Source organism: Acomys russatus, chromosome 29 (assembly GCF_903995435.1).
Source record: "Acomys russatus chromosome 29, mAcoRus1.1, whole genome shotgun sequence".
Lineage (NCBI taxonomy): Eukaryota > Metazoa > Chordata > Mammalia > Rodentia > Muridae > Acomys > Acomys russatus.
Window position 1 is genome coordinate 22,374,098 of NC_067165.1, and position 14,988 is coordinate 22,389,085.

The 14,988-nt window shown below is 48.9% G+C and overlaps 1 protein-coding gene across 1 annotated transcript in view; it reads left to right on the forward strand.

Annotated features, from left to right (window-relative positions):
- Csmd2 (CUB and Sushi multiple domains 2) overlaps window positions 1-14,988 on the forward strand; it is a 561,027-nt gene that overhangs the window by 124,098 nt on the left and 421,941 nt on the right. The window contains exon 3 of the mRNA XM_051172054.1: window positions 529-641. Within this exon, the coding sequence (XP_051028011.1) occupies window positions 529-641 (113 nt within the window). The remainder of the gene's footprint in view (window positions 1-528; window positions 642-14,988) is intronic.

Consider the following 14,988-nt stretch of genomic DNA (forward strand, 5'->3'; position numbering starts at 1 on the left):
AAGTTGGGGAGGAAAGGATTTACTTGGCTTATGCTTTCCACATCGCTGTTCATCATCAAAGGAACTCAGGACAGGAACTCAAACAGGGCAGGAGCTGATGCAGAGGCCATGGAAGGATGCTGCTCTCTGGTTAGTTCCCCTGGTTTGCTCAGCCTCTTTTCTTATAGAACCCAGGTCCACCAGCCCTGGGATTTCCCCACCCACAAAGGGCTGGGCCCTCTCCCATCAATTGCTAATTAAGAAAATGCCCCTTTTCAATTTTCCTCACTTGAGGTTCTCTCCTTTTGGAGAACTCTAGTCTGTGTGTCTAGTTGACATAAGAGTGGCCAGCACAACCTCCTAAAGGTTCTCCCATCCCCCAGTAGCACCACCCTGAGGACCAAGCCTTCATCACACTGGCCTGGTCCAAACTCTGACGACGCTTGTACTGAGATCTCTCCTGCGCATCTAGCAGGTACTCAATGAATCCTAAAGAGACGTGCGGTTTCCTGAGGTCATTCCTCTCATTCAAACCTCTTTGTCTTTCAGGCTCACGGGCTTTCAGCTACCAGCCACCATTGTCAGTGCGGCCAGCACCTTGTCTCTGAGCCTCGTCAGTGACTATGCAGTCAGTGCCCAGGGCTTTCGCGCCAGCTATGAAGGTAGGTGCCTCCCACTGCGACTGCAGGAGCCTGGGCTGCTGTCAGAGCCACAGGCAGGTCCTGGGCCATCTGCCCAGGGCCTAGATCTACAGGCACCTGCACCTGCCTAATGGGACTAGTTATTAACCAGCAACTTGGTTACGACAGCGGCCTCTCCCTTCTTCCTGGGACTTTGCGGATTGCAGAGCCCAGCTGCTTTAGTTTATCGAGGGGGCCTGGAGAGGCCTTCTCTGCCCCGTTCACCTGGTTTGGGTGTGTTTACAGTTTTTTAACTCTGTTCTGTATCAGCATGAGTTCTCTGAGGTAGCTCAGATTGGTTTTTGAAAAGAGAGCTATACATTGTCAGTAAAAGGAAGTAAGCAGCCGAGAGCTCAGCGCAGTGATGACAAAGAGTCTGGATCATGTTAGCAGGGGAAGAATGGCCCATTTTTCCTTAATAGTGTGGATTAGGGCTTCTTGGCTTGAGCTGTACAGATGATTTCTGCTTCTCTTGGTCTGTTTAAAGACAGTGTCGGAATTCAAATTAACACTAATATCTTCAGATTATACACTATTATTATTATTAACTTTATTATGTTAGTTTAGAAGGTGGTTCTTGTACATCTCTGTCATTTCCCTGGGAAATTTACATCTCATTAATAGGTAATTACGCTGCTCTTTGCTAAGACCTGCACCGCTATTTTGTGTTGCGATCATTAATGGGCGTATTTTAAGAGTGTTAATGATAATTAATAACAGTGATGACATAACACCCCAATAAAGCATACCAATTACTCCAAAGCCTCCTTCCCTCACCTTTAAGAACTTAGGTGTAATGATATGTTCCTGAGTGAAGCACCCAGCCAGAGTGGGTGATGTCTCACCCCTTGTCCAGAGAGACCCAGCTTGGGGAGGGACAGGGAGGCAGCTGGTAAAGTAGCTGGATCCGTTAAGGACTTCTTAAAGGATCTTAGGATACATGCTCCTGCAAAGGCTTCCAACTAGGTTGCACATGCCTTTAACTGAGGGCCCTGCCCTTCCTCCATCCACCTTAACTGAGGGCCCTGCCCTGCCTCTATCCACCTTAACTGAGAGCCCAGCCCTGCCTCCACCTTAACTGAGGGCCCAGCCCTGCCTCCACCCACCTTAACTGAGGGCCCTGCCCTTCCTCCACCCACCTTAACTGAGGGCACCTGCCCTGCCTCCACCCACCTTAACTGAGGGCCCTGCCCTGCCTCCACCCACCTTAACTGAGGGCCCTGCCCTGCCTCCACCCACCTTAACTGAGGGCCCTGCCCTTCCTCCACCCACCTTAACTGAGGGCCCTGCCCTGCCTCCACCCACCTTAACTGAGGGCCCTGCCCTGCCTCCATCCACCTTAACTGAGGGCCCTGCCCTGCCTCCATCCACCTTAACTGAGGGCCCTGCCCTGCCTCCACCCACCTTAACTGAAGGCACCTGCCCTGCCTCCACTCACCTTAACTGACAGCTTCTGGTCTGATTGTCCCGGCTCACTTAGCCCTTAACCTCCACATTGCTCTTGACAAAGATGCACCTATCTTTCCACTGAGGGCTCCTCAGATGCCAAGCCAACTCTAGCCTGGGAGCTTGGCCTTCTTGGCTGTGCTTTTACCTGGCTCTGCACCCAATCAGCCTCCATCTTCAGGCTCCTTCCTGAGAGAAATTCGTTCAAAGCTCCTTTTTATTTTCTTCAGTAATGTATACTCACATACAAAGGAAAGGATCTCATAATGACATTTTCCTACCTAGGTATCAAGTCTTGACCATATTCATCTTCTAGTAACTTCCCTTTTACTGCTAATTCTCTTTCCTCCCAAAGTGGCCCCCTCATACTTCCATTTTTCAGTGTGTGTGTGTGTGTGTGTGTGTGTGTGTGTGTGTGTAAAACCTAGGTTCTACATATGAGAGGTATTTTATTTAGCACTCTGTTCTCCAGTTCCACTCATTTATATGTACATGCATGTGGAGGTCAAAGGTCAACCTTAAGTGTTCTTCCTCAGGAGCTGTATACTCTGTTGCTGTTGTCGTTGTCGTTGTTGTTGTCGTTGTTGTTTGTGGCACACTGGTACTTGGGGCTTGGAAACTAGAATAATGCCCCAGGGAGCAATCTGCCTCAGGCCTCAGTCTCCCCAGCTTTGGAATTTGAAGCACATTGCCCATGCTGGGCTTATTATGTGGGTGTTCCTGATGTTGGTGCCAGGACTCAAACTCGGGTCCTCATGCTTGCACGGCACGCTCTTTGCTTACCAGGCCACCTCCCAGTTAAACCATCCAATCCTATCCTATCCGTTAGTCTCTGTGCCCCAATAAACCCTTTGTGACCCAATACACCACCGTTTCTTTACCCGTGCGCACGCGCTTGAGTACCTAGGTTGGGCCCGTAGCTTACATGTTGCAAATAACACTGCGGTAAACACCAATGTACAAGCTGCCCTGGCACCCTCTGGAAAAAGACTCACCATGAATGCCACAGCTGGGTCACGTGGCAGCTGTCCTTTTAGCTTTTCAGAGGAACTTTCCACACTGATTTTTTTTAGAGTGTTTGCCATACGGCACTACATTTTCCGCCAGCAATGGATAAAGGCTTTTCTTTCCCCCACGTTCTCACCAGCAATTACTGTCTTAAGTTTCTGGTTACAACTCCCTCCCCAGTGTGTGGCTTTGGAGAGATTCTGTTTAGGTCTTTGGGTTGGTGACACTAAAAATGGTATCGCATAGACCCTGAGAGTAACAGACAGTCTTCATAGTGCCCTACCCACCCACCCCCACTCCCCGTTCATTGCGTCTTCTGAATGTTGATCTGTGCCCAGACCTTCATAAGACTTTAGGAAAACACCTGCACCTGCACCAGTGACCCTTGCCACACCATCCCATCAAGGGAGCGTCCCACACATGCTCATCAGGCCCATGCCAGATCCTTTCATAATGATGTCATGACTCCCAGAGTCTAGAGGACCACCCCTTACAGCCTGGGAGGCCCCACCACCACCACCACCACCACCATCAGGGTTCCCTCGTGCGCTCCATCCTTACAGCACCTGCTCCATTTCCAAATGGCACCGGGGCGCTGTTCTCAGTGGCTCCTCTTGGCTGGCATCCAAGCAGCCTGTCTGCTATCAAAGCAAGTCTGATCCTGCAGCATCCCCCCCCCCTCCCCACCCCAGGGTGTGGAAGACGAAGATAAGGAACTGAACTGAACTGTACTGAGGATTTGGGAGGAAGGTGAAGGTAGGTGAAGTGTCAGCCGACACTTCAAGGCGGAGATCAAATGCCGTTCAAGCTCTTGGAGGAGAAGGGTGCTCCGCATGTAATCCCCAGGACGGGAGCGTGGGCTGAGCGTGGACCAGAAGGAAGGGGATCAGTGTGTATTAAGCACTGACTGTATGCCAGGCACTTTACATACTTTTTCTCCTCTAATCTCCCACGACAACTTTGCAGCCAGGCCTTGCTATCTCCATCTTACAGATGTTAGCAGCTAAGCCTAGGCGGGGTGGGGATGGCACGCGTGCGTAGCTTAAGGGGACTTGATGGCCATGGGTTTTAATGACACGCTTCTGTCACAAAAGACTCCTGCCTTGCACCCTGAGCCCTGAAAAATTAAAAAAAAAAAAAAAACTCTTTTGAGTAAAGGAGAAGCTAAAGTCTGTTTCTTAGGTAAGAGGATTGGAGCTAAGATAGAGACAGGAGGACATGGGAAGGCTGCCCCGTGTCCCTCCTGGATGACGTGGGCCACCTCACAGAGTCAGCAAATGTGCTTCAGAGCCCAGTGAGGGTCACCAGAAAAAAAATAAATAAAGTTGATACTAAACACTGAAGTAATTTTCAATGTTGGTATATCCCAGGGTGGTCTTTATAGAATAGACTTGAACTAAATATATATATATATATATATATGTTCACGTGTGTGCAGGTGTACACATACATGTGCACATGAATGTGACAGCCAGAAGACAATCTTGTTTGTTGTTCCTGAGGAGTCACCATCTTGTTTTATGTTCTGGAGGTCACTAAGCAGGCTAAACTGGCTGCCCAGAGAGCTCCATGGAAGCACCAATGCACTGTCAACACCTTCACAGCACTGGAAGTATAGGCATGTGCCACCACACCTGACCTTGATTTTTAAAACCAGGATTCTAGGGACCAAACTTGGCTCTTTCTGTTTGCAAAGCAAGTCCTCGCCAACCGAGCCAGACTCTCCGCCTCTAGACCAAAAAGATTTTGTCTGTCCGTCTAAAATTCACATTTTATTTAATGGTCTGCATTTTAATTTGCTTCATTCCAGACCCTTCATTTCCAGCCTCCAATCTGAAAATCATCTCCAAGAGTCCTCCTCATGCTGTTTCCCCACACTCTCCTTCCAGCCCCGCCCCTGGCCTGCTCTGTCTATGTCCAGGTCCAGCCTCCCCCGTGTCTTTCCAGTGTCCACACCACATACCCACGCACATCCACACATTGGATTCTCTATAGTGGTGATTCTGTAATCTGGCTAATGAACTTAGCCTTTTAGCAAAAGGAAGCCCTCCTCCTCCTCTTCCTCCTCCTCTGTTCCTAATGTCCATTAGAGAGGGAGCCGTGGGGGGTTGCACACACCAGTATTGTCCAACCAGTCATCTTCAGCTCACATTGAGATGAAGAACACCCGTGTTTATTAAACACTTAGGGCCTCATCTAATTATATCCTTAAGATAAATTCTTGGAAGGCCAATTGCTCAGCCAAAGAGGCCGCAGACTTTATACTCTGGTGTGCAATTCCAGGGTGTCCTCAGAAAGGTCAGACCCACGCACTTTGGCAGTCGGAGGCGTGGCGGGCTCAGGTTCGCTTCCCCCTCAGCTCGTCTACCCCAAGGGCTAGTGAGGTTTAAATCAGCTTCATTGATTCCGATGGGCAGAAAATGAAATCTCATTTGCGGTGACAATTTGCATCTCTTTGATGATAGGAAAGGTGGAACACCTGTCACCACTTACTGGCCATTTGTGGATCATTTTCTAAGTTGCCTGTCTCACTTTTTTGCTTACTTCTCCACTGGGGCTGTTAGTATATTTCTTATCTCCTTTGCATATTAAGGATATTAATGTGGTGGCTTCCCTTTTGATGTGCCGCAGTTTTAATTTATATGTCACTAATTTAAATTTTTAATTAAAAAACCGTTTTTTTTTTTTCTGGTGACATCTATTTTGGGTGCTATGCTCAGAAAGGCTTTTTTTCATGCCAAGATCAGATAAATATTCATTTAAAAGTTCATCTTATTTTTGTGTGTGTACATACACGTGTGTGTGTAGATGTACATGTACGTGCCCAGAGATTAACCCACAATATTGTTCCTCAGTCTCTACCCCTCTTGGGTTTTTGAGACAGAGTCTCTCACTAACTTGGGCTAATTTGACTGGCGAGTGAACCCCAGGGGGTCCCTCTGTCCCTGCAGCTCAGTTGCTGGGATTCCAAGCACACACTAAAACTTTTAGTTCTTTACATGGGGTCGAGGGGATTGAACTCCGGTCTTTGTACTTGACCAATGGAGGCCACTCCCCAAGCTTTCATTCTGATCTTTTGTACTATTTTTGCTTTTTATTTTAAATTCCCCCAGAGGCGAGTGGCATTTGTCTTGGGGTCTGTGACTCCCTCCCTGCTCGGCAGTGATGGTCTCTGGGTCGGTTCCTGAAGGCACAAAGCCTGGACCTGGCCTTGCTGCCCTGTAAGTCTCATTTTATTCTCTCACCTCAGGCTTTATACCTCCCAGCATCCCCCGCAAGGCTCTCAAAGATGGCGGGAGGCTGTTTGTCTCTATTCCAAGTAGAGCGCTGTAAAACGTGAACACATCAGGCGTCTGAGTGAGGAACCAGGCTGCTGCAGGCAGGCAATCCCCATGCCGTTAATTGCTGAGGCAGGAGGATCTCCAAGTTTAAGCTTGCCTGGGCTGCAGAGCGAATTCCAGGTCAGCCTGGGCAATTTAGGAAAGGAAAAAATGAAGTGGATTGAGTGAGTAGCTCAGCGGTATCACAAATGCCTAGGATGTGAAAAGACCCTGGGTTCGATCTCTAGGAGGGAGGAAGGGAAGGAAAAAAGAAAACCAATTAGATCCAAGTCCAGGCCGGCTTCTCACAGTCCCTCTGGATAAATCTCCTGTAGACACTCTGATATTTGGTGAAGACAAGTCCATCTGGCTGCCTGGGCTGGGTCAGTTAGATCTGCTCAACAGTGGAGATCCCGGAAGTCATTTCTTTGTTTAGCCCATTTTAACTGGTGTTGGCTGCTCCCCATCCAAGCGCAGGAGGAGCCCTAAGAGCCCAGACCTGTGCTGCCCCATCTGTTACCCCCATCTGGAAGCGGGGAGCACGAAGAACGCTTACTTTTGTAAACTCGCTGGCAACCACGTGGGTGACAGTACAAAGGCGAAGCTTGGGCTTGTGTTTTTGGGTCCCTGGAATCTTATGACTCCTAGCCCTCCATTTGGGAAATGCCACACAGCCAGCCATGTGTGACAAGAGGAGAGTTTATTTTGAAATATCTTTGTATGTGTGTGTGTTCAAGTGTGTGAGTGCAGGTGCGCATATCAAGATCGGAGGAAAACCTCCGGGTGTTGGGCCTCACCTTTCCACCTTGTTTGAGAGAGTTTGTGGCCGCTGCATACACCAGGCTATCCAGCCTCCAGTGTCTACTTCCCCTCCCCCCCTTTTGTCTTCACCTCCCATCTCCGGTAGAAGACTGGGGCTGCAGATGTTCACCATAACATTCGTCTAGTATGTGGGCTCTGGGGATCTGAACTGAGGTCCACAGTTGTGTGGAAAACACTTTACCAGCTAAGCCATCTCCCTAGCTTCACATGGAACCTGTCTAAGCTGATGATGCAGAAGGCTCCAAAGTGCAAAATCTGCTGAGTGCCAAACTGACACTACATGTTGAAATTCCACACCTGATGTCATGGGACAGGTCATTGTCAAAGCTCAGACACTCTGAAAGTATTGCGTATCTTCAGACTTCATGAATCAGGTTGTACCTGAGGTTTCTTTTACCATGGTGTCCCACGGGTATACAGAAATATCCCCAAACCTGAAAAAAACATCAAACGTTTGAAAGCATTTTTTCATCCCCGACAATTTAAATAAAGAACACTTAGTTTTGTGGAGCTACCGTGATAATTAAGGGAGACGCGAGGTCACATGAATCCAAGTGTCACAGAAGACACTCTGCACAGGATCTGCTTGTCATTTCTCGGTCACCATCAACTCACTGGCTCAGCCACCCTCCTCCTGACCCGACTTGACTGAAATTTTTCAAGAGACAGAAAAAAATATGCCAACTCCACAGAACCTGGTCCCAACCTCAACCTGTTTCCCAACTCCTGAATTGACATAAGACCCTTCATCCAGATGTTTGCATAAAGAAATCTTCTATGCAGCTGTTGTGTTCTGAGAGCCTGACTGGTTTCTCCTGAGAAGAAGTGGAGTGGTGTTTACATCCAGGGCTCCTAGCCCCAACTAGAGACTTGCCTGATGGCCAAGGATGAAGTCCAACCCATATCATCTACCCTCTGGAGCCATGGAGACCAAGGTCAGCACATCAGTGTTACAGGAGCAGCTTTTTGCATCACTTATTGCTGGCTTTTGAACCAAGGATCGTATGCAGGTGCATTAGACCCTAGAAGTTTGGAGCTGTAAACAGGCGGGCAGGCAAGCATGCATGCACATGTGCACACACGTGCACACACACACACACACCCTTTTCTCATATAATTAACCCATAAAGTTCACAAATGATACATGTCCCCCATAATCCCCTACTTCACTTGAAAATCAGAGCCCACAGGGGCTGACAGTACATATATAGCGTGTGGTAGATATTCTGGCATTAATTGAGCAGCTACTGTTTGCAATCTTTGATTTCTCATTAGTGTCTCATTTTCATAGTCACAGTGTACAGTACACCCCTGACCCCTCTCCATCCTCCCAGAGGGATGGGTGAGGAAGAGGGGCTGCTTCACAAGGAATCCCAGCAGGGTTTGCCTCTGCTCCTGCAAGATGGGGCAGGGGCAGGTCAGCTGCAGCAGTTCAGCCTTTTGAAACAAGGTTGGAGATGGCAGTCCTGTGAGAGCGTGGTTGAGGGTGATGTGATGGTGCCACTGAGCTCATGGGAAAGCTGGGGTGCAGAGCGAGAGCCTAGGACATTAGAGGCCAAATCCCTCCACTTTCCTTCCTTCTTGCAATTAGATAACTCATTCCCCTCCCCAGGGGCTCTGGTCTCTCAGACAATTTTCTGGTCCTGAAAGAGTCTCCAGTTCTGTGGCATTATCCAGAGATCTTAAAATTGGGCTAATGGAAGCCATTTGGTACTGTATGGATATGCGTTCTGAATATGCAGTTTGTTCCATTCAGGTCACTCTGAGCCAGAGCAGCAGGGCACAGGCTCCTGAGCGCCAGAGGTGGCCGGTGTCCATTCCCTCAGCACAGGAAGTTCAATGTGCACCTTTTAAGCACCTGACCACATTTCCTCATGGCTCCGTCTCGAGAGCAGAAGCCATCCCTTTTAATCAGGGCTTTGGCTTAGCAAACTAATACACAAGAGATGTGACCTTTGAGAGAAAATGCACAGCACTTGGGGTTGGGGATGATTTTCATAGCGTGCCCTCTGTGAGCCGAAGATCATTCAGCACACACCATGCTGACCCACTTGGTGCGGCTCTCCTGTGATACTGTGGTAGCTTTAGCCCTATCCTAGTCACGTCTATGTCCTTATATGAGGGGAGCCAGAGGGGCTGGCGTTGAGGGAAGGAACGTAAGTCAATGGTGGCATTGTGTACTGTTTCCCTTCTCTCATTCACCCACTCAGCAAGCCTTTCTGCCCCGGACAGCCTCCCAGAAGGCTTTGAGGTACCCGGATGCAGAAGTAGCCCCTCCCGTTATGGAGTGCTATGCCTGGAAACTGAGAGTAGGGTGGGTAAAGAACAGGGACCCCAGACTCAACCAAACGGGGGCTCACTGCCTGGATGTCCCTCCTACTAACAGGGAGACCTGGCTAACTCTGATGAATCCTGTGCATGATGTATTTGCAGAGTAGAGGAGGCAAAGCTCTTCTCTGTGGGGTGCAGGGAGGGTTCACAGTTGATGCATGGGTGCAGAGTCACCATGCACCCAATACTAGCTCTGTACCACGTGGACAATTCACACGCTCACCTGGCTAGTTGCGAGGAGATCCAGGTTACATTGACTACGCCCTGCCTATGCTGTGTGTCCTCTGGCAGGACGCTGAACCTCTCAGATCCTCCTATGGAAGAGGGTAACCCTTTCTTCCTTCTGAGGGACTGTGACAAGCTGTGGGAAACATCAAACCTGATGTTTTACCCATGGTAGTTTCCCCATCAAAGAAAACTATAGCAACAGGTTGTTTTTGTGAGTTAAAAAAAAAAAAAATTAAAAAATTAAAAAATCTTTTCTTTTGTCACAACCTTTGGTCAGCCTCGTGGTTCTTCAAAAGCAAGAACTGTCACCTACTTTCTGTTGTCCCTGCTGTCATCACTCCTTAGCACGCAGCTGGGGCGCTGCAATAGTAGCTAGTGCGTGCCTCTCCTGACCTGGATCCCTGTGTGTCTGGAGCACACAATGCTCACTCTTGTGCAGATTGGCCCCGTGAGTCCCTGGCTCGGCGGATGGAGCACAAGCTGAGTAGTAAGCTCCTCCATCTCCTCTCCACTGTGAGCACACTGTCGCCGTACCAAGCATGAGCAACATAAGCGGCGACTTGCTCTGCACCTTACCTGGCTGTCACTCAAAGCCTCGAGCATTGGCCATCCTTATACCTCTTCCTCTTCTGGCCACACAGGCCACTAGCAAGCCTTTGGATAAGTCTCCCCACTCACCCTTCAGTCATGTCAAGTGCCCCCCTCCTGACTCCCCCAAACTCTTCTAGTCTCTGCTTAGTTCTAATCCAGGAAAACCTCCCACCTATATGATGTCTTTGCTCCCTGAACCACGTTCTTAGTCTTGGGCTCCTGGCTCCCTTTGCCTTCCCCATTCCCAGGTCACCAATCACCAGGAGCTTTATAGAGTACCATGGTTGGAGCCCAGGGGCTGGGGAGAAACCTGACAGCCACCTCTCCCTCCTCCAACTCCAAGTACCATGTGATCATTAGCAACTCGCCTAGTCTCCTCTGATTCCCTTGGTACAGGTGGACAAGGACAGCAATAAGTCCACACCACAGGCTTGTTGGCTTTCAGGTGTCCCTCACAGAGACTATCCTGCAAGAACAAATGTGTGCGCCCATCCAGGGGTCTGACGGATAGCATACCGCGGCTTCTCAGTGAACACTGAGTGGGTCCTCCTGTGGGTGAGTTTATACAGAGGCAGTGAGTCAAGACACAGGAAATCCATAAGGCCCCTTGGTTAGCAAAAATATTCAAATGGAAACAGCCCTCAGGCTGGGCACGTGGCTCACTTGGTGGAGTGCTTGCCTAGCATGCAAGGAGCACTGAGTTTCATCTCTAGCATCTCCATGGGGAGGGGGCGAAATTTACCCAAATAGCATTGCATCCTTAAAAACCTAAACTGCCCCCAAACTTTTGAGACTTGGTACAGTTCTGGGACAGCTGGGTGGAAAAGGGGGGGGGGGACACATTGGCCCTGGTGCTGGTGGTGATGGAAATGAGTCCTTTGGGATCATAACCTGACAACCATATATCAAGAGTCATAAAGTGCTCATAGCAGTTGACCCACTAATCTCCCTCCTGGGAACAAATCCTACAGAAATAATTCAGCAGCAGAAGAAAGTTCTGTGCATGAGTCTTGGTCTCAGCATTATTTATAATGATGAAGAACTGGAAACTGTAAAAATGTCCAACAATTGGGGAATGGCTGGGAAAGTTATGGCGCCTCTGCCTAATGGATTTACATGGCTGTTTAAAAGTATAATGACGTTACTGAGAAATGCAGAGAGATGTTTAGGAGATGATTTTTGGTGACAAAAGTGGAGCACAATGCTCCGTTGTATTTATCTCAGCCATGTGAGGGAGTCCTCTAGGCCTGGGCAGAGTGAGAGCATAAAGGAAGGCCACTGGCAGGGAAGGCAGTGAGCCTGTGGGGGATTTGAAAAAAAAATTTTTTTAATGTGTATCTTATGCGTGTGGATGTTTTGCCTGCATGTGTGTATGTACAGCATGTGTGTAGTGCCCGAAGAGGCCAGAAGAGGGCACTGAATCCCCTGAGACTGGAGTTACAGATGGTTGTGAGCTGCCAGGTGAGTGCTGGGAATTAAAACTGGGTCCTCTGGAACCACAGCCAGTGCTCTTAACCCCTGGGATATTTCTCCAGTCCCCTGTGAAAGTGTTTTTTTTTTTTTTAAAGAGTTCCTCTCAGTGGTTACTTTGATGTTACCTGTTTGATTAATGGCAGCTAGAAATAACCCAGGGTCAGAACAGAAACCAAGACCACAAGCAACAGCTAGGAAGTCCTCACTAGTGAGAAAAGTGCACAGATGTTTCATTGGCAATGCCTGTGCCAAGTTCCAAAGTCATAATGTTCTGCTAATAGCATTATAGACTCCAGGTGTCGTAGAGATAAATTCCCTGGAAGGAAATTCTCAGGATAAAGCCTTGATAAGAATCAAGGTCCCTCAAGAAGGTCATGAGTCCTATCTCCAGCATAGGACCCAAAGTAGAGCAGATATTTGGGAGAAATGGATGAAAGAAATAGCAAGCACACAGAAAAATAATAGAGTGTTGCTGCTAATTTAATGGTTCAGCCTGATAAATGTTTATTATTAGGCTTATAATTATTATGAAGGTATTATTTAACCCACTTTCACAATCCATAAAGACCCAGAGACATGATATATTTTAGAATAGCCTTCTCACCTGGGGCATGACAGATATTAACTCCTAAGCTACCTTCCGTTATCTCCCAGCCTCCATCCCATGCCATCTGCTTCTAATCATTTCTGTTTGGGCTACCTCCTACCCATAATCCCAAAATACTTGCTAAGGCTGTTCATCTGGGCCATTTCTTCCCATGTGGAACTTCAACTTCTTCCTCTTGGCCCACATGGCTCCTTTCTATCCCATGGTGACCCTTATCCTTCTTCTCCTCTGGTGCCTGCTTCGCCTTCCCAAGATCCTTCTCTCCCAAAGCCCCGTGAACTTTGGCCACACCTACTCCATTCTGCCCTGCCCAGGTTTAGGCCTTTTAATCACCCAAGCAGGAATAATCTCTTAAGCAAGGTTAAACAGCAATACTTGGGGTGTTTGCCAGTTTGCTTGTAAACAGTGAGAATCTCAGGGGTGGAGGTGGGGGCAAGAAATTAACAATAAAAGCACCAAACCATATTCAAAAAATAGAATCTGGAGTGACAGATGAGTCTGTCATGTAGAAAACAAATGTTCGTTCCGGGTTGCTCTAGAGAATGGGGTCATGTCCAATGGAAAGGTGTGAGATGCTAGGTCTTGACTGCCAGCCTGAATGTTAGTTTCAGCTCCTAGGAGGCTGAGGCAGAAGCATCTCAATTTCAAGGCCTGGTTAAGCCGCAGAGTTGTGTTCAAACTAGCCTGTCTCAAAAACCACCATAAGGCCCTGGGGGGTGTGGCTCGGTGCTGGAGTGCTTGGCCCCAGCAACTGACTGGTGAGGTAGTGAGTTCCCTATCTCTGGAGGTGATCAAGCAGATATTTGGCTGATCAAGGTCTACCAGGGAAGCCATTTGGGATACATCTCAAACTGGTGTGCGTACTGGATTTCATCATAACTCTCTAAGTGGGTTTAAGATGCACTGCTGCTCTGTGTCCCATTAATGAAGAAAAACCTCTACCAATTAAATGATGACCTATCCTTGAAGATAAGACTCATCATGAGGGTTTTCGCTTGTTTTTTTTTTGTTTTTGTTTTTGTTTTTTGTTTTTTGTTTTTTTCCCTCTGTTTGATTTGTTTTCTGTTTTTTGCTATTTCAGTGGGGAGGGGGGGGGATCAGCACAGATGGATAGGGAACCAAAGGGATGTTCCAGGGAGTCAGGCCATTCAATACAATACTTTATAACCATGGAGGATACATGGTGTATTGAGAACGTCCTGCACATAGTTTATATGCTGTCTGAGCCCCCTGACTGTCTCAGCCTCAGTTTCCCACTTGTCAAGCACCACTAGAACTGGCAGACCTTGTAGAATTCTCCCGAGGGCTGGGAAGCAATAGGAGACAGTGAGCTAGCCGTGTCATTTTTAAGCCCGGCAGGCAGCCATGTTATCATGGTGTTCCCGCAGGAGAGGATGTGGAGACTCTCATCTTCCCGCAGCCGCGGCTCCCTGAGGCGAGACTACAGTGGCTGAATCTTAAAGGAAGAATTTGAGTCCGGGAAGGGCTGAAGGCATGAACGAGGGAGGACTCCGAACATGAGGGTGGCCTAAGCCAAGGACCTGGCAGACGAGGCTGGCAAGGGATGTGAAAGGCTACCTCAGCCTGAGCAAGGGCAGGAAGGGGCGTAGGTGGGTGACCCTGTTGGAATGCTAGTGGAGCACCGCCGCCTGCTGCAGCGACACCATCAGGCTTATCGTGGGTTTGCTGTGGTGCTGAGGGAAGAATGGCAGGAGGGTTTCCACGTGGCTTGAAGGCCGCTCAGCGGTCCAGCTTTGGGGGTGAGATGTGATCGTGGGTAGTACTGCTTCCTGGGCATAAAATCGGAAGCTTTCAGCATTCCAATCAACACCAAGGGATAGGGAACCGAAGGTGTGCCTCCAGGAAGGCAAGCAGCTTCAGGCCTCCAGCTCCAAGTGTGCTGTGGAGAAGGGGACTGTATTCGACTCCTGGTTCATTTCATGCAAGTTATGGGTCCCTGTGAAGGACTATATGACCATTACATGATTCCTGGACACACTGAGGACAGAAGGAGAAAGAAGTCCATGCGGGGAGGGCACCACAGAGATCTAGGGGCCTGGAGAAGGCTATGCTGGCACTGTGACTGGGCTCCCAGAAGAGTACACAATGCAGTAGACAGCCCAGCCAATGGAATAGAATGGCAGAGCCCACCTAATGCCTGGGGAATCCCACTTTGGCCAGTTGCCCAAGAGGAGCAGGGATCAGCATCATGGGGCCCCTGACTCCGCACTATGTGGGGATGAAGTCTGAAGTGGAGGTGAGCCCTAGAAAGGGGTGGTTGGACACTCCTCCTGACACACTGGAGTCCTAGGAGGAGTGGCGGTCCCTGCGAGCTGGCTGTAATTTTGAGCTACTGTACCAAAGCTGGATCTAAAGCAAGAAAGAGCTCCCTAGAAAGCAGAGGAGGGCAGCAAAGTCCTGAGGGAGGTCAGAATGGGCTGAGGAAGAGGCAGGACTCCTTTTCCCAAGATGACAGCAGGCATCTAAGGATGCTAACAGGTTC